General features: G+C 33.4%; 1 protein-coding gene across 1 annotated transcript; it reads right to left on the reverse strand.

Annotated features, from left to right (window-relative positions):
• Positions 1 to 1,487: 1,487 nt before the first annotated feature.
• Positions 1,488 to 6,803, reverse strand: LOC132162178 (uncharacterized). The gene is made up of 6 exons (XM_059572443.1): positions 6,724 to 6,803; positions 4,905 to 4,987; positions 3,288 to 3,532; positions 2,465 to 3,193; positions 2,223 to 2,383; positions 1,488 to 2,152 (listed from the first exon to the last, which is right to left on the reverse strand). Exons 3-6 carry the CDS (start codon positions 3,411 to 3,413, stop codon positions 1,636 to 1,638), a joined length of 1,533 nt encoding a protein of 510 aa, XP_059428426.1. The 5' UTR covers positions 3,414 to 3,532; positions 4,905 to 4,987; positions 6,724 to 6,803; the 3' UTR covers positions 1,488 to 1,635.
• Positions 6,804 to 19,542: the final 12,739 nt, after the last annotated feature.

Consider the following 19,542-nt stretch of genomic DNA (forward strand, 5'->3'; position numbering starts at 1 on the left):
TACCAGAAACACAGACACTGAAGAAGTGCAGTTATTAGGCTGAAAGCTGAAGAATAAGATAGAGAAAGAAGAAGAATGAAGGAAAGAAAAACAGAGCAATAAGCAAGAAGATTCTAGACACTCTGACAAAATCAGTCACAGTGAATTCCTGATAATCTGCTTGAGAGAACCACAACCATTTTTCTAGGACCCTAAAAAACACTTAACTATAGCCCTGGAATAAGTTTTTTCACAAATCATTGACCAAAGCCAACTAGAAGTAGCCAAAACAGATCAAAACCATTGGTAAGTTTGGAGCTTCAGTAACATGAAAAACACCAAGTCTATAGTAACTAAACCTCGTCCTTACTCCCAAGATAGGAACTGCAGATATAAGAAGACTAACAGAAAAACATTTCTCAAAATAGGAAAGTCCCAGAGAACAACCACAGACACTATCTTTTTGTTGGGGCCCATAGGCCTAGGCTCAGAGGCTCATGTCACTGTGTATTTTGCAGCTTCACTCACATATTGACACACCAAGCCAAAAGAATAATCTAACTATTCTTACATTAAGCAAAAGTGGAGAATGCATTCTAGATTCCAGAAACAAATATGACTGAAGATAATTCTCAATGATGCCCCACCGTATTGCAGGTTTCGAAAGGAGGGCTGACAACCCAATTGGTGGTTCGATCAAAGCAAAGGCACTAAAAAAAAATTCAGAATAGAACCAACTTGAACTTCAAAGTTGAAAAGAGTAGAGTTATGAAATCTACAAAATCTTAAGATACACACAAGCTTAAAAGCTATCACAGCCAATAACCTGCTTTTATTCTCTTTTAAGTTATGATGATTTGCTAGAGAATAAAACCATAGCCACAAAGACTAAGGCCTCAACATGACTATAGCAAATCTTACTAGCTTCTCCTTTTGTTTTTCTATGGAGAGGCTGACATTCCAATCAACAGCCTGGATTATGATTTAATATTCCATCCACCGAGAAGGGCAGCAGCACAGCAAAGAGAGTAACATATCATCTCAACTGTAATTTCAGGTCATATATTTTGAAAAATCTAGTTAAGCTTAGAAAGTGTAAGGCTACTTAAATCTAAAACTAAAATTACAAGAAAGAGAGGGAGAGAGAGACTTAACTTTTACAAGATATAGTTCAAATGCAAAACTGTCATGGTTCAGGACTGCACATGCCACAAGCATAATCTACACCTAAAGTGTGATATTACAAATACATTTGAGACGTTAAACCTCAACTCAAGGCCCATCCAAAGCTCAAAACTGACACCAGCCTCAAGACCAAGCAAAGGAAAAAAACTCAAATAGGAAGAAATTTTATATAAATTAAGATGCCTCGTCTAATTGAAACTCTACTACCAACATTTAGATTCATGGAATTGCACGATAACATAACAATACTCGTAAACCCTGCACCCAATTGGATTTTTTCACATCATCAAAATGCGTTCTATTGCAAATTAACTGACCTCGTGAAAGTAAATCAAGTTAAGTCATCCATACTACAGGAGCAATCCAACACAATAGAGAACAGACTCAGCAAAGTACTCTAAGTTCCTCAACTCAATTAACAGATATTAACAATAAAAATAAAAATAAAAATAAACGACATTACTTGAAAACTCAGTTGTCTTCGTCACTTTCAATGGATAAAGCTGCAAATCGGGAACCAGAACGACGACTCCCACTGCCGCTGCCACCTTTTCCACCGCCATCACCACTAGTATGACCACCGCTGCCGCCTCTTCCACCACCATCACCACCAGTACGACCACCGCCACTACTAAGGCTAACAGTATGGTAAGTACGACGACCAACACCGCTGCCATTGCTTCCAGTGCCACTGCCGGCAACTCTGCCACCTCTTCCGCCACCATCACCACCAGGGCGACCACCACTGCCACTGCTACTGCTACCAGTATGGTAAGTACGATGACCAACACCGCTGCCACTACCAGCGACTCCGCCGCCATCACCACCAGGGATTTGACCACTGCTGCCGCTACTACTGCTACCAGTATGGTAAGGACGACAACCAACACCGCTGCTGCTGCTTCCAGCAACAGTGCCACTACCAGCGCCTCTGCCGCCTCCAGCTCCAACTCCACCACTACCGCCTCCGCCGCCCGGACCAGAAAACCTAACAAATTACCACTACATTATTACCCGCAACACAACAAAAAGAATTAAATTCTGGGAAAATTATTAACCTGTATTCCTCCGATTGAAAGCCAGGGGGTTGTTCCAGCATGGTAGAAAACCTAACATTCGGGTTATTACTTACAAATCTTATAATACAGTCAACAATCTTCGAACATATCCCTGGAAACAAAATATTGAGCATTCGGTCATAGTCACTATGAGGCCTTCCCTGTTTAAACAAAAGAAAAAGTGAGTCATTAATAGGAATAGCTAAATCGAAGAATAACAGATAAAAAATAAAAATACATACTCTGCTACGATCGTGGTAGTGAATATGCACGTTCCGGATGAATCGAGGGATAACGCTGTACAGATTTACTCCTTCAATGTCCTTCTCAGTTGTTTTCTCCAGTATTCCCCTAAGGACGCTTTTATCCATTCTTGGATCCTTATCAATTTTCTCCTCCCAATCACCAATGTGATAAGCACTCAAATTCAAGTCATCGTCAAAAACGGATTTCTTGATGCTAGACCTGTAAAGCATCACTTGAAGAAAAAATCTGATTCTATCTCCTCCGTCAAAGAAAATGGGATGGACCATTTGATATACTGCAAATTCTCTTATCTCCTCAAGATCACCCCCCATTGCTCTGGTAAAAATTTTCGAAAAGAACAAATCGAATTCTATAGAAAGTTCTTGCAATTCAACTCGACCCAATAGTAAAAATGATACCATCCATCTAAAATTCTCAATGTCATTCTTGATGCCATTTACTAACTGAGCTTGATTACTTGCTTGCTGAGGATGATATGGAAATATGGGGATAAGTTGAGGAATGCGTACATGGACTCGCTGAAAAAGATTTCCATAATAGCACCTAGATTTATGAAAACCTCTCACGTTCTGAGCTATGCTTTTGAAAAGATTTTTCACTCTCGTGCCAAAACCATATGCTCCATTCGCATCAACTTCAAATAAGTTCCATTCGTTGATCAAGGTGGGATTGATTTTCAAGTGATCAAGCAACTCCGGATAAGCCTAGTAAAACTGAATATTTATTTTCCAAAAAAAAAACATCTTACGAATAAAAAGAAAGAAAAAAGAAATAAAAATAAAAATAAAGAAAACTTACCATTTCTGCAACGACCATCAATGGTGGAGTCCCTATTAGAGGCGGTAAATTATAAAACTCTGCATGGTTAGGAAGTGGCTGAAAAATACCAAATGATCCCACTTTCTCGTAAGGAAGAGACGCCATGAGAGGCTGGGTTGGAGACTTGGAGTGAATCAGCAAAGAGATGAAATATAAAAGGAGGGAGGTAATGCGAGAGGTCACGTGAATTTGGGGCAGCTGCTCGGCTGGCTAGGCTACCAAAACTGGGAGGGAATTCCACAGGTAAAAAAAAAGAAAAGAAGAAAGTAATATTTATTAAAATTAAAAGACATCATTAAAAATACTGATACTTTAGAATGACCATAAAATTTTGCAGAAATAAACAAAGATCGATAAGAAAAAAGAACCTATAACTTTGAAAGATTTACAAATAAAAATAAAATTTAAAAAATAAGAAAAAAAAAATAGTTAAAAACTCCTACCTTCAATTACAGGTTTCAAATGAACAATCAATCCAAGAAATTATCAGGGCATATCTCAAATACTAAAGAAGTAAAGACTGATGATGATGAATTTAAAAAATTATCTACAATAGCACTATTAGATTCTAGAGCCGATATAAGGTATATATATAAGAAGGAATAATACCAACTACATATTTTCAAAAGGCAACTGAAAAATTATCACAAGCAAGTTGTGCTAAATTAATAGGACAAGAAATTTCTGTCCAATTACATATTAACTATAAATTTTCAAATGCGCTTATTTGTAATAATGCAATATGTCTTAAAACAACCACTATTAACTGTAAAAAAAATATTACTTCAAAAGGAGTAATGATTCTAATCCTCTTTAAGTCCTCCCAAGTGTGATGTGACATTTAAAATCAAAATTTAATAATGATCATTTCAAATTCAGTAGTAATTTTAAAAGTCATGTCACATTTGTGAGGACTAAAGTCCTCCTTATATCATTATAACTTAAAAGTAATATTATGAAACGCATTTTTAGTTATACTTTATCAATTTCAAGTAACATTTGAGATTCCTCAAAAAAAAAAAAAAAAAAAAAAAAGTTAACGGTTGAGACTTGAGAAAATTAATTACTACTAATATTTTAGGATATATAAGAAGTTATTTCTAAATTCTTTATGCCTCATTTTCAACAAAAATGAATTTGCTTAAAGAAATTTCTGTCTCGAAAGGTATAAATATAATTACAAGAGAAAAAAATAAAAATATTATTCTTTCAAAAAAAAAATTAAAGCATAGAAATAAACATATAGTACAAACAATTACCATATGAAAAAATGCTTTGATTTAGAAAATATATTTTTTGAAGCGTGAATCTAATTAATGGTACCAAAACATTAAGAAAATCGACCATTTGTTTACGTTCTTGCTGCTACAAATCATTTGGAGAATCTTAAAGTACAATTTAAATTGTTCAACTGAGCTTAATTTACTGAAACTCCATCCAATTGAACATTTTTATCTCCTGCATTGCAGCTAAACCAGCTAGAGTAGTAACCTAATTTATGCATCGTAAATGTACCATTCCAAGGGAACTTTGAAAATTTCCTGTGGATAAACCTAGTCTAAGTCTAAACATGAAAACTCAGGGTCAGAGACTCACCCATTGAATGTCCAAAAACATGGGCTTTTTTCCAGCCCAAATGATCCAACAAAGCAATTGCATCCTTTGCCATAAGCTCTGTTCTGCACCCAACAATCACATGCCATTAATTAGAAACTCAGTTTCATGTTTAAAGATCTAACCTCTAGTTAAAGAGCTGTTTGCTAACTGAGAAACTGAAGTAATTAGGAAAAATAAAATAAAATAAAATAAAAAAACTTGTTCAACTGCCCTGTTAGACTTTAAATTCTTGACGATGAAAAATGCACCCCAACTAAGCTCGTAGTTTTAGTTAGCTCATTTAAGCACAGGCTTTTGTTTCTCCAATTGTAGATATGATGGAAATAAGCATTCACAAACTATAAGTTAAACAATAAAACAGAGCAAAAAGATAAATGTACTATGAAAAAGATTAAGCAGAGAAAAAAAGATAAGAAAATCAAAATCCATGCAAATGTGTGTTCAATTACATACCTAGCACCCATTAAAATACAAACCCAGTTAACCAAAATTTAGCAGAATATTCACGTGAATCGAAACAAGAGCACACACCCACATCACAATGCAAACGGTAGTTCAAAGACCAGCCATTAGAAAGAAACACATTACAAACCCCAAAAAATACACGAACTTAAATAAAATAAAATAAAATTGGTATGATACAATTTTGAACCAAACAAAGTTTGGATATTCAAAAAAGGAAAATCAAGTTCCTCTAAAAAAAACATAACAAAACAAAAAAAACTTCCACACACCCACACGACACAGAATCAAATTCAAATATTTTAAAAATTTGTTAAATATTTGTTCAAATATTTTTTCAAATCAAGTGTTAAATATTTTTTAAAAAAATAATGTTTTAAAATTTGTTCAAATTTTCCTAATGCTTTTTGGCATAGAAATAAACATATAGTACAAACAATTACCATATGAAAAATATTTTTAACTATAAAAATATTTAGCCAAAGACAAGACCAGTTTAGATGAATCAATCCAAGTTTTGCATAATAAAAACACGAGAGAAAGGACCATAGCATACTCTATAGCCTGTCTCATTTTAAAAATTGAATTCTTCAGCCGTTATCACCTAAAATCACATACATTTACTAAAAAAGTACTTAAATCTTAAAACGAGATGGATAATGGGTCTGCGTCTTTGGTCTTCTGGGAAGTTTAACTACATGAAACTCACTTTCACGCTCACATACATGGAATTATTTTTTGTGCCCAACTGCATCTTGAATTCAAAGAGATTTCATTGATGAATGCAGAAAACAAAACAGGGCATACATACATGTCTGTAACAACAAGGCATACATTTTCACTTATCTTTCTTGACTTTAGAAAACAGGCATAGAACCTAGGTTACTGAAAACAAAAATTAAGGAAATACCAGAAAATAAAATCCTAACTATGAGTTCACAGAGATTTCATTGATGAATGCAGAAAACAGAGCATACATACATGTCTGCAACAACAAGGCATACATTTTCACTTATCTTTCTTGACTTTAGAAAACAGACATAGAACCTATTTGGTTACAGAAAACAAAAATTAAGAAACTACCAGAAAGTGAAAAAGATGATATCTTTTTCACTATGAGTTACATGGACCTAAAGCAAGTAGGCCTAGAATAAAATAAATCAGGACCCAGATAACGATAAGCTCAGAGGTTCAAAAAGATGATATCTTTTTTTTCGTTTCTTCTATTTTCCAACGAGGATTCTCGGTCCCCAAACACAACATTCAACCATTGAAACCATAACAAAAAAGGAGCCAAATACAGTTCAATTGATGAGAGGAATGGGCATTGGCTGACCTTGAAGACGGTGGTGTGTAGATCTGCACTGCACTGATCCCCGCTCTCGGAGGAGAGAGGGGTCGATAGATATATGCTCTGTACGTGGGTGTGTGAAGAAAAGAAAAATGGCAGGGGAGAAAGGGATGAAAGTCTGAAGGGAAGGAAACAGAAAAGGAGAGGGAGTCTGACAAATATTAAATTTTTAACATTTGTTTTGTTTTGTTTTTTTTTTGTCTCTTTTAATTTGAAGAGGGGTCTAACAAATATTAAATTTAACTTTTGATAACTAGTTTGATGTTGGGGCTTTTTGTCCATTTTCTTAAAATTTTAGAGAAATGTAAGAAATAGAGAGTGGTGCTCTTACTTGATCAGCGAATTTAAAAGATTCACGTCTACATTCTTTAAAGATTTTTATCTAAACAATTGTGATTTTTATCTAAGAATTGAGATTGCATTTGTTTGGACGTAAAAGATATGTCCAAAAATATTTTCGCAAATGAAAAAATAGCCAAAAAGAGTTATTTTGTAAAATCAAATGAAAATAAGGAATTTAGGTGTAAGCCATTTTTTGTTTCCCTCATTTTTGCGCCAAAAGTATATATATATATATATATATATATATATATATATATATAAAAGTAACAATTCGTTCGCATATTAAATTATAGTCGTGTTGAGAATATGATATAAAATTATACTTGTCAACTATAATTTTACACATTTAATTAAATATGTCAGACTTTTCAACTTCAACCCGTTAATTTTGTGTTTTTGTTCGTATCATGTTCATGATTCGTGTCAAAAATTATCAATCTTATTGTCACGTGTTGGGCTTGAATTGTGTCAAGACATGAGTATAAAATTATATATGTTAACTCTAGTCCGACCAATTTAATTAAATATGTTAGATTCGTCAACATTTTTCCCCAAAAAAAAAAAAAAAAAAATCATCAACCGTAACTCACTAGTTGCAAATAATTGCCAACCCTATATATCTTTAGATCAATTCAGTAAAACACCAAATTTTATAGCAAAACACCAAAAATTTGTCCATAAACAGATATACATGGTAAAATCTCTAAATTGTTATTATTTTATTAAAAAAAAAAATCAATTTATCCGGTCAGTCAATTGATTTTTAGTTATATTTTATAGTACATAAAAAGCTATTATTTTATAAAATTATGTAAAAATATTAATTCTTGTTGGTATTAATCAAACAACAACAAAAATTATTTGTACTACATACCAAGTGTCCACAAAATTAGAGAAAATCCTCATAAAACAAAACCAAATCTAATTTAAAAACAAAATTAAATAATTTAATCGTACTTGGGCTGAAAGTAGGGACCACGAATCACCGTACCGCATGCTTTGGAACAGAGCTGTCAGAGCAGCTACGTGATTATTAGGGGTGTCAAGGCGGTTACGGTTAGTAGATTTCACTAACCACAACTACTAACCAGTTAAATAGATAATCGCCCGCTAATTGCATTGTGATAGCCTGACAAGCAAACCGGTATAGTAATTTATTTTTCCCCCTTTTTTTTTTTTTGCCTTTTCTTTTATTCATTACATTTTGTGGTCGGTTTTGACCTTAGAAAAATTAAGGTGTGATAAACAATGTAAGGTAGACCAAATAGGGTAGAGAATTAATGACAAACCTAACAGAAAACAAAATCAAGGCTTAATATATATATATATTAAAAAAAAAATCTCAAAACTCTCATAAACTTTCACTAATTTTGACACAACTCCAAATTTAATAAACTCTCAATTAAGGGTATCTAATTTTTAATTTATTTCAATTATCTCATTCTATTAAAAAATTTCGTTAAATATTATCAAAATTTCATAAATACCCCTTATATATATTGCAAAAAAGGTCGTAGGGATTGAAGTGGGCAGCTTTTCTACAAAAGGACAGAAATTTGTGTGCTTCACAAAATTACAAGAGAAATGCTGACGTGGCATCAGATTTCCATTACATTTTTTTTTTTTCAACTCGCCAAGAAATCATATGGAAAAAGACGTCTACTGGCAGAAAAGACAGCGTTGAAAAGCTCACCCCTCGGTCCCCTCCCCTCGTTCGTTGACTGCCCTGAGAGGGAGAGTATTTTTGAACATCTTTTCACCAAGAAATCAGATGGCATGCTGAAAGACGTCAACCATATATTTTCTCCATTTTTCTGAAATATTTAGTAAGTAATTTATGGTTGAATACCCAAAAGGCAAGATAGAATAATGTTCATTGTAGAGTTTCAAAATATCCTAATACAAGATAAATACTATCATAAGAATGCAAGATAAACTCTTACCAACTATTTAGTTGAACTCAAATTGTGCTGTTCGTGTGGATGAGAAGATGATGCACACGTTTGAACTTGAAATATCAGTATTATCTCCAACATTTCCCTTCTCGTCTCTGCGATCTCTCCCTTAGCTTTTGCCAGATTCATGTTAATAATTCAATCTCAAGCATGGTTGAAGGCTATAGTGACCTCACTGATCAGCCCATCTCCTTACACCATGATGTCACCATCATATGGGAATACCTGATATTGCACACATTAAGAGATTTTTTTTTTTTTTTTTTTTTTTCATTTGAGTGTTTCAGGGGCTTGGAGATGGCAAAAGTTGAGGGTATATTCTTATTTTTAAAAGGGAAATTGTCCTAAAAGTCTCTGAGATTTTTCGATATCACAAATAACTAAAAAGGACATGAGTTTTTAATTTTTATAATTAAACTCCTCTGTTTGTTTTAGTTAACCTGATAGATTGATATGTCATTCCAATTTTCATTTAGTCATTAACAAAAAAATATTTGTTTAATTATTGTCCCTTTGTGGAAGCAAAGCCACCCTCTACTGCATGCCATCCTCTGTCGTGTGGAGGGTGGGGTGGGAATTTTAATGGGATGGATCTTTATCTTCTTTCAACAAAGACGAAAATTTTAACAAAATGTCCTATATGTCACTCGAGCAAAAAACTCTAAACTTTAATTGTCAAAATAAGAATATAAGGTCCTTAAAAATCACATAAGTAGAACTTAAAAGACTTTTGAGATAATTTGACGAGCAAAATTGGCCACAATATTCAATTTGAATGTGGATAAAATTTTACCGAGTTTGTTAAATGGTTTTTTTATTTTTTTATACTTTCAAAACAAATGTGGAAACAAACAATTTAGAAAATAAAACACTCTTTAAATTAAAACTAAAATGTTTTTTTTTTTTTTTTTTATATTTTAATTTTGTATTATTCCTTTTTTTATAGGAATATTTTGAAAATAAACAAGAATGTTAGGGTACTAGCTAGTGTGCCAGCCTAATTTTTTATTTTATTTATTTTATCTTTTTTTTTTTAAATTTTTTTACAAGTAAATTAAAGCTCTACATTTATTTAGATTTTCGAAATAAACAAGTGCATTATATAAAAAAAAAATATATTTTTTCAAATGTGAACTCACCAAAACACTTCTAACAAAGTTCCTATGTGATAAAAACTATGTTTACATGGTCAAATTAATTTGCTTGTTTGGACGCTTGGAGAGATATTGAATTTTCTAAGCAAATTAAAAACTCCACTTATGACACGTCCATTCAAAGTAGGGTTTGAGATGAAAAAAAGGGTAACATCGAATATAGGATAATAGGAACTTCCAAATTTCGGAAGGCTTGCTATACTTATAAAATAATAATAAATAAATAAATCAAAAGGCTATGCTGCAAACGCTGAGAATTGTTTATCCAACACATGTGAAATGTTTATCTTCAGTACTGAAAAGAGATCAGTCGGCCGCGACAGAAGAAAAGCATTTAGCATTTAATGCACGTGTACGAGGGAATGGATGTTTCAAGCAAGAGCAAGAGGTGAGATTTTCTTGCTGGTTTTTTCCACTTTTTTCCACCAGTTCATGCTTAAGGTTTCCTTCCTCCATGTCTCAATTATTTCAGAAAATGCAAAGCTTTCAACTTTCTTTGATCCATGCAAAACCAATCTTGAGTGTTTCAGAAAGCAAAGTCCGTAAACCATCTCTCTTTTGTCTTTCATTGGGCTCTCTGTCTCTTTGCCTAAATTCTCTCTTAGTTGTTTAAGAAAATAATAAATAAATATTTAAAGAACATAGATAATAAAATAAAAAATATGTTGAAATTAGTATTGAAAAAAATAGTATTTAAAATAAATATCTGTTTTTTTTTTTTTTTTTTTGGCTAAATATGACATATGCTTGCCAGAAAACACAATTCTCGAAAGTGAATCGTCAAAGAGTCGGAACTTTTAAAAGCCCAATAAAAAGCATTTCTTTATTTACAGTCACAGACATTTATAGGTGAAGAGTTTCCTTTGGGTTTTGTTTTTCTTCTCGAGTCTGAACGCTTCATCTTCTACTAGTTTTTTTTTTTAGTGTAAATTACACAGTAGCCAAGAGGATAATTTCTCTTACCAAAAATATGTCACTCTTATCATGTATGTCATTGGGATCGAGGTCCGAGGAGATGATTGCTCTGTTTTAATTGCTTATTGGGATGATAAAAAAGTGCACTTAATTACAAAAAATGATATGTAGTAAACAGAAAGCTCCCATTGTCAAAAATACATGACATTTACGTTATATTTATACACCATTTTTAAACGCAACTTGTAATTTACTATCAATGTCATCCTTCATGTCCAACAATGTGATGGGCAAGCTAGACGTGACAGTTGATAGGGAATGGGATAGAAAATCCGATCATTTGTGCCCTCATTTGGTGGCAATATTTGATACAGATCTCACTGCTCTCCTTGCACCACCTCAAGTACCCGCCCGATGATCATCATGTTTCATCTCTTAAGTGGGCCTTATGTATGTGCTCTCTCCCTCTTTATATATATATATATATATAGAGAGAGAGAGAAATTGTTAAGTGTTTTTTTGATCTTCTTCTAGTATCTTCCTGAGACTAAGTAGATATTATTTTTTAAAAAGCAAAAAAGAAATATGTCTTTATTGCTCTTGCATGGTTTTTAGAAAATAGACACTAAAGAACGTCAGCACTTAACATTTCTCATATTTATATATATATATATATATATATATATATATTAAATGAGAAAGACTACTTTTCCCGAGCATGCCTCTTATGGAACTCATGGAAGATGTTACATCCGAATTTGCATACTGTGATTCGAGGCGGTCTGCTTTTTCTTTTTCTTTTTCTTTTTTTTTTTGATGAGGCGGTCTGCTTGAACTGCCATCTTCCTTACCAATTTAATGAAACTCTAACTAAAATTACAACAGGTTCATTGGGACTTTGTTCCTCTGCAACATACAACATCCTCCTTCCTCCGAGGGAAAAGGTGACAATCATCTTCTCATAGGTCGTGTGCCTGCTGCTACCTTAACAGCTTTGCTGGTGCGTGTTAGCTAGGGGTATTTTTGTAGTTGTAGCACATACTTCTTTACTCTCTCAAATTCTCAATCAATGATAACGTACGTAGCCAATAGCCATGGTTTGAATTTTCAAACCCTTCATTTGGTGTGTGTGTGTGTGTGTGTTTTTTAAACATGCTTTCTTCTTCTGGTTGATATTGGAACAACAAATTTACTAACAAGAGAAGAGCAAAATGGATCAGGATTGCGATCCATTTGTACATGTGAGCCCTATTGCAATCCTCTCTCAATTTTTTGTCGGAATTGAATGGAATATGAGCACATATTTTATAATTAAGAAAAAAATGCAATAAAAAGAGATAAGTATGCACCATGCATGAAGATATATGCTTTGTATTAAACATTCCCTCACTGTTCTCACGTAATAATTCAAGTGTTGCCGCGAGTTTTATTAGTTAGTGCATTACAATATTATGCTCTTCTACGTCCAATACTCAACTCAAAAATAACATTAATTACCAAATAGTACAAAATAAAAGAATTCATAACATAAGGAAAAAAATAAATAAATAGGTAAATAATGAATAGTGCAACATTTAGTAGTTAATAACTTAATATATTAAAAAAAAAAATGACGTCTACAAAATAAACAAAGAACAGTACAAAAAGCTCTGGAGGAGGCAGAGAGGCCGAAGGAACAAACCCAATACATTAGGCTAATGGGCCGAATGGTGGGCTTTTAAGTCAATAAATGTAAATGGAAATTGAATGCAAGCTATCTTTTTAGGCATATAATTTTTATTTATAAGATTATTGATAAACTCATACCTTTATTACGGGGCTAGTAAACGACTTTAAACATATGAGTAATGCTACACCTACTCTTATTTCTTTACATAATTTTTTCATACTCATAAATAGCTTTTAAAACACAATTTAATAAAAATCCAATAATAGTATTAAAAGCTATCTATGAGTGTGAAAAAAATTATAAAGGTTGTAAAGGTAGGACAAGCATAGGTAGCTTTTAAAACCACAAGCATAGGTAGTTTTATATGTTTTTTTTTTTTGAATAGGTAAATCTCTTCTCATTCCATCAAACATTCAGAACATAAAACTCTTACATCACAGAGTATAAAGTTCTTAAAAAAATAAGCAAAAGCTATGTGGTTACAAAGTCATAAATACATCTAAAAAACTAACAATCAAATCGTATCTATGACCTCCGATCAAACTCACGTACAAATTTCATTTATGGCATAGATCTGCTCTTGACAGATTAGATCTAAGACATGGGTAAATCATATCTCTACAACAAAAGTTTTTATTTAACCGGCTGTGAGAGATAAGCCATCACACAAAAAATTATCCATCTTTAACTCGAAAGCTAGAACAACATTAAAAAAAAAAAAATAATAATAATAATAACAAATAGCAGCGGCATGCTTATATAAAAGCGTGTGAGATTCACACGATCCATGCTTCGGCGCATTCGAACCACAACCATCACATGCCGACCAGAGGAAAAACGCCTGTTGTCTACAAGACTCGTTGGTGCCGGGGAAGAAAGTGTAATGACGCTTATAGGACTTGGACCGGCGGCGAAAACGTAGATCTGCTTTGGAAAAAGCTAATCTAAGAACCCTTGCAGAAACCGACAAAGCCAAAAGATTGGAGAGGAAAATGAACAACGATGTGGAGTAGATGGCAAAAGCGGTGGAGGAGGCTGAGCAATGCTACTGGAGTCTAAGCAAAATCTAAAACAAAAACAAAGAAAAAGGGGAAGGGAAGAAGGATGGTTTCTTTCTTCCTTCCTCCCTTTTGGATCGCACAAGAAGGGGGCTAGGTTTCTGTCTCTAGGGTTTCTTTAATTTTCTGCCATAATATGTATTTATTATGTACATTTCTTCAAATTTTAGTCATTACTTAAAAAAAAAAAAAAAAAGTTTGGGATTTTGTCGTGTCAATATTTATGGTGTTTACCAACTAAACATTTAGTATATTATCATTTATCATATTTCCCATATTTTTACAAGTGATAAATGTTTACGTGACTAAATTCTAACCATTTAATCTGAATACAATAATAAGGATTTGAGGAAATACCATGCGCTCTCCTTGCCAATACTAGACCCATTAGATATTGGGCCTCGGCCATTGGTAGGCCCATACAGAGAGAAATTGAACCGATCTATATTGGCATCCGGTCTTGCTAAGTTGGGTCCGCATATGATCACCGTAGCTGCTCGCGTCTAAAAGCCCAATGTGTTGTTACGCAAATACATATCTTGCCTCCACCAGTACTACCGACCTTTAATTGAGCTTGAGAGAATTGCTTCATTCCAATGCCAATGACACCTCCCCACTCAAAAAAAAAAAGGAAACGATTTATTCTAAATTTGTCAATGTTTTCACTAGAGTTAAGAAGGAATTAGAATAAAGGCATCTTGAGAGAAAGTCTTAACCAAGCTTTTATATGGAAAAACAAAAGAAAGGAAATGAGACACAGAAAGTAATTGAATTCACTAAACGAGATGATTTAAAGATATCTTGTGCACCAATTTTTGAGACTATTTAATTGAAATAAAAAGTAAATGACGGACACAAGGTTTGAACTTATGATTTTGTTCTAATACCACATTAAATCATCACTTGTTCCAAAAGTTTAAACGGATGGAAAATGATAAATTAAATTATTTAATTAATATTTTAACACAATATCTATTTAATTGTGTAAATATAAATTGTCTAATTTCCATTAGGTTGACTACGAAAGAATCCTGAAATAATTAGAAGTGACAATTTGTGTTCGTGTGTGGGGTTCGCATCGTGTTGAAACATAAGTATAAAATTGTATAGGTCGACATTAACCCAATTCATTTAAATTAACAGATCAAAAACCATAATATACTAATTTCGTATTGAGTCCATGTCAGGTTTTTGATTCGAGTAAAAAATTGTCGGCCCAAATGTTGCATGTAAAGTTCTAATCATGTCAAAATATGAGTATAAAGCTATTTAAATCCAGCCGCAAAGCCTGCGACCCGATTCCATTTTTGAGCACAGATATTGCAACATATTTGACGAGGGTGGAGAGCCTTTCCTCACGGATGCCGATATTATCACCGACGACTAGGGTCAGCTTTAAATAGCACACCGCGGATGAAGAAATTGGGTAGAACAAGGTGAACCAATATAAATCGTTACCAAATATGTTCGCATATCAAATGAAAACTTAGTCCAAACAGTGTGTTAAAAAACAGTTTTTCAAATATTACAAAATAAGCCTGCACTTTATAGAAGTGCACCACCCACCACCTGAGAATGGCTACGTGGAGCACAGGGCAATAGACGTAGGGGTGCAAAGGCGGTTACGGTTAGCGGTTAGTGGCAATAACCGCTAACCGTAACCGCCCTAGCGGTTAGTAAATTTCACTAACCGCAACCGCTAACCGCCTAACGGTTAGCGGTTAGCGGTTAGCGGTTAAGCGAAATAGATAACCGCCCGCTAACCGCTTTTTTAAAATTGGCTTTTTTTTTTTGGCTTTCTTTAGGGCTTTTTGAGCTTTTTTTTACCCTCATTTTTTTTTCTTGTATTTTTAATATCTTATTGGGCCCAATATAATCCAAAACCCATTCCGATCATACCCCAATAATCAACAAATACACAATAAATGACCCAAAATCATTGGAAATAATTGTAAAATAGTAGGAAATCAAAAATCAAAGTAGCTCGGGAAAAACTCCAAGAAAATGAACCCAAAATCACTGACCTTGGCTGTCTAATTTGAGAAAAAAACTACCTAGTATTTTCGTTGAGCCGATCATGAGCAGAGGGTGAGTTTGAGAGAGTTGAGACTTGAGAGAGGCTGCTCAGCAACTTTGAGTGATTTTGAGATTTCGTGAGATTTAGGGTTGGAAGAAAGAGATGAATATATACAGGTGCAAAACAATGTAGTTTTGCCTTCTATATAATTTTTTTTTTTAAAAAAAAAAGGTTGAAGGATAAAACTATTAACTATCAATGATTCAATTTTAAAAAAATTGTTACTAATGGTTCAAAAAATTCAAAATTGTTCAAAAAATGGTTAATTTTTTTTTTTAAAAAAAAAATGATTAAATTTCTTTTTCTAAAAAATGTTCAAAAAATACATTAATACTTCAATTGTAATTATAAGTGACACATTGTTGAATCTAATGTCAATTACTTAATTTGATATTATATAATCATATAGTCTCATTAAATTATACCATATGATTCACATGATTAATTATTTAAATTCTTATCATATTTACTTATAATCTTTTTTCTTTGAATTGAACTTAATATCTAATGGTAAATGGTAATGTTCAAACTCCTAAATCCTAAATTCTTAAAGTATCTAATAATGCTTTAATTAAATTGTAGACTTGTAGTTATAAATAATATATTGTTTAATTCAATTGAATCAATTGTGATTATCATTGTACATGAATCATATGATTAACTTGTAGACTTATGACTTATGAGTTATGTCATATTATATATGTATTATTTATTATTATATAATCATATGATTTAATGATCAAGTCATCATGTGATATAATCATATCAATTATAGTGATAATATATAAATTACTAAAATTATAATGATAATACATTAATACTTAAATTGTGTTTATAAGTAACACATTGATCATTGTTTAATCCAATGTCAATTACTTAATTTGATATTATACGAATCATATCATCATTGTACATTAATAATATGATTCACTTGAAGTCTTGAATAAAGTATTTGAATTGTCATTGAATCATATGATTAAGTATTGATATTATACATTTATATTATTCATATGCATATGTAGACTTATATAGACTTATAACATATATAGACTTATAAGTTTATAATATACATTGAAAATAAGTCTCTAGATATTTAATTGTTGTATTAGTATGAATTGGTATACTTATGAGTTATGTCATATTATATATGTACAATTTGTTATTATATAATCAAATGATTTAATGATCAATCTCATGTGATATAATCATATAAATGATAATATAATATATTAATACTCAAATTGTGATTTGATTATTTTAAAAAAAAAATTGTGATTTAATGATCAAGTGATTATGTTATATGAATAAATATTTTTATAATTATAATTATAAAAATATATTATATAAAAAGGCGGTTAGCGGTTAGCGGTTACGGTTAGTAAACACAATAACCGCTAACCGCTAACCGCTAGGCGGTTATAGCGGTTAGGCGGTTAGCGGTTAATACGGTTAAGCGGTTAGAGCGGTTAGCGGTTAGCGGTTAGAGCGGTTAACGGTTAGCGGGCGGTTTTTAACCGCCCGCCTTTGCACCCCTAAATAGACGGTTGCTTTTTCGATCACATTCCTATCATTTTTTATTTTAACTATAACTTTTATTGTTTTATTGAAACTAAGGATCAAAATTCTCAAGATTTTCTAGGCTAACTTCAAAACAGACGTTGAAATCTAAAATGTTCAATTAAAGATATTGTCCTTAGTTATAGCGGATTAGTCCGGAATGAGAATGGCGTTTTCCTTTAAGAAATGCACGTAGGGGTGTTTTGAACCACCCCTAGAGGTGGCTGAACCACCACTGAGAGGTGGATCAGCCACCCCCGGTGTCTAAAGGTGGCCGAGCCACTACCAAGGGGTGGATCGACCACCCCCAAAACCGAGCCACCCCAAAAACTGCTTGGGGGTGGTTGAGCCACCTGCAACGGCTACTTGGGGGTGGTTCGCCACCCCCATTAGCTTCGGGGGAGGCCGATCTACCCTTTGGGGTGAATCAGCTACCCTCAGACTCTTAAGGATGGTCCGGCTACTATCTAGGAGTGTTCCGACCACCCTAATTATATTTATTTTTTTTTAAATCTTTATTTATAATTTTTATTAATTGGGTTGAAATAAGTTGAAATTTTTTAAGTTGAGTTGAGTTTAAAAAATTGTCAAACATGAATTTATAAAAAATTTGAGTTTGAGTTGGAAAATCTTGTTTCCCAAACAAGGCTCGAAACGAAATCAGATGGTGAAAGACGTCAACTATATATTTTCTCCATTTTTCTGAAATATTTAGTAAGTAATTTATGGTTGAATACCCAAAAGGCACGATAGAATAATGTTCATTGTACAGTTTCAAAATATCCTAATACAAGATAAATACTATCATAAGAATGCAAGATAAACTCTTATCAACTATTTAGTTGAACTCAAATTGTGCTGTTCGTGTGGGTGAGAAGATGATGCACACGTTTGAACTTGAAATATCAGTATTATCTCCAACATTTCCCCTCTCGTCTCAGCAATCTCTCCCTTGGCTTTTGCCAGATTCATGTTAATAATTCAATCCCATCGACGATTTGTAACATATTTTCTAGTTCCTATATGTAATTTGAGATATTTGAATGGATAGATGGATTGAATATGAAAGATGGGATGATAATAGGGAATGGGCACTTCGAGAAGCCCAAGAATCTCCGAGGCTGATTTGAGAAAAGCTAATCAACGTGAAACCTTTTACTGAATAATTCTTTTGATACCTTATACAATTCTCTTATCAATCTTATATAGAGTTAACCCCTAAACTCAAGCCTAACTCTTTGGGCCGTACTCACTAAAGGACTTTGGCCCACTAATTTAATATGTCCATTACACGTAAGGAGCCCTACTATTAGTCACTAGTCTAATTAGTCACAAATCTGCGCCGGACAGATTCTGCAATTGGGTTTGGAAAGCATGGTTGAAGTGACCTCACTGATCAGCCCATCTCCTTACACCATCATATGGGAAAAGACGTCTACTGGCAGAAAAATTAGAAAATACGTCTTCTCACATCTACGGTTGTCTTGAATCGTTGTACACCAGTTTGAAATTTGTTCATGACAGTTTTTCGAGGAATAATGTAGCACGGTATTGGAAGAGTGGCACAATGTCCAAGAAGTTGTTGGACTGCAAAAATAACAAACAACGTGATAAGAGTTGTCGGTGGTGTATTGGCGGAAAAACTCCGATGCTTAAGTTAGTAGTTGATTTTGAGAGGAAGGAAGTAATTAAGCAAAGAGAGCTCGAGATTTCAGATCACCAGAATAATGAATTGAAGTCTCCCTTTTATAGGGGTATCAGATAGTAGTCGTCCCGTAATTCTCGGCCCCACGTTCCCGACGATCCACGTGTGTTGTGCTGGCGAAGCCCCACGTTCCCGACAATCTATGTGTGTTGTGTTGGCGAAGTGAATCGTGGGTTGTGAGTTACTCCACGATTATGAGATCATGGAGTATGTTAGTGGATGGTTCGGCTACGCTTGTGTCGAACTTGTGTGCCACTTGTCTTGATTTGGCACTGACAGCTATGCCACGTTCTGTTGAGCGTGGGTGCTGTGTTCGGCATTGGGTAAATACCACGTTCCTTGGTGAATGTGGAACTTCTTCATTGAGCCGAA

Source organism: Corylus avellana, chromosome ca9 (genome assembly GCF_901000735.1).
Source record: "Corylus avellana chromosome ca9, CavTom2PMs-1.0".
NCBI lineage: Eukaryota > Viridiplantae > Streptophyta > Magnoliopsida > Fagales > Betulaceae > Corylus > Corylus avellana.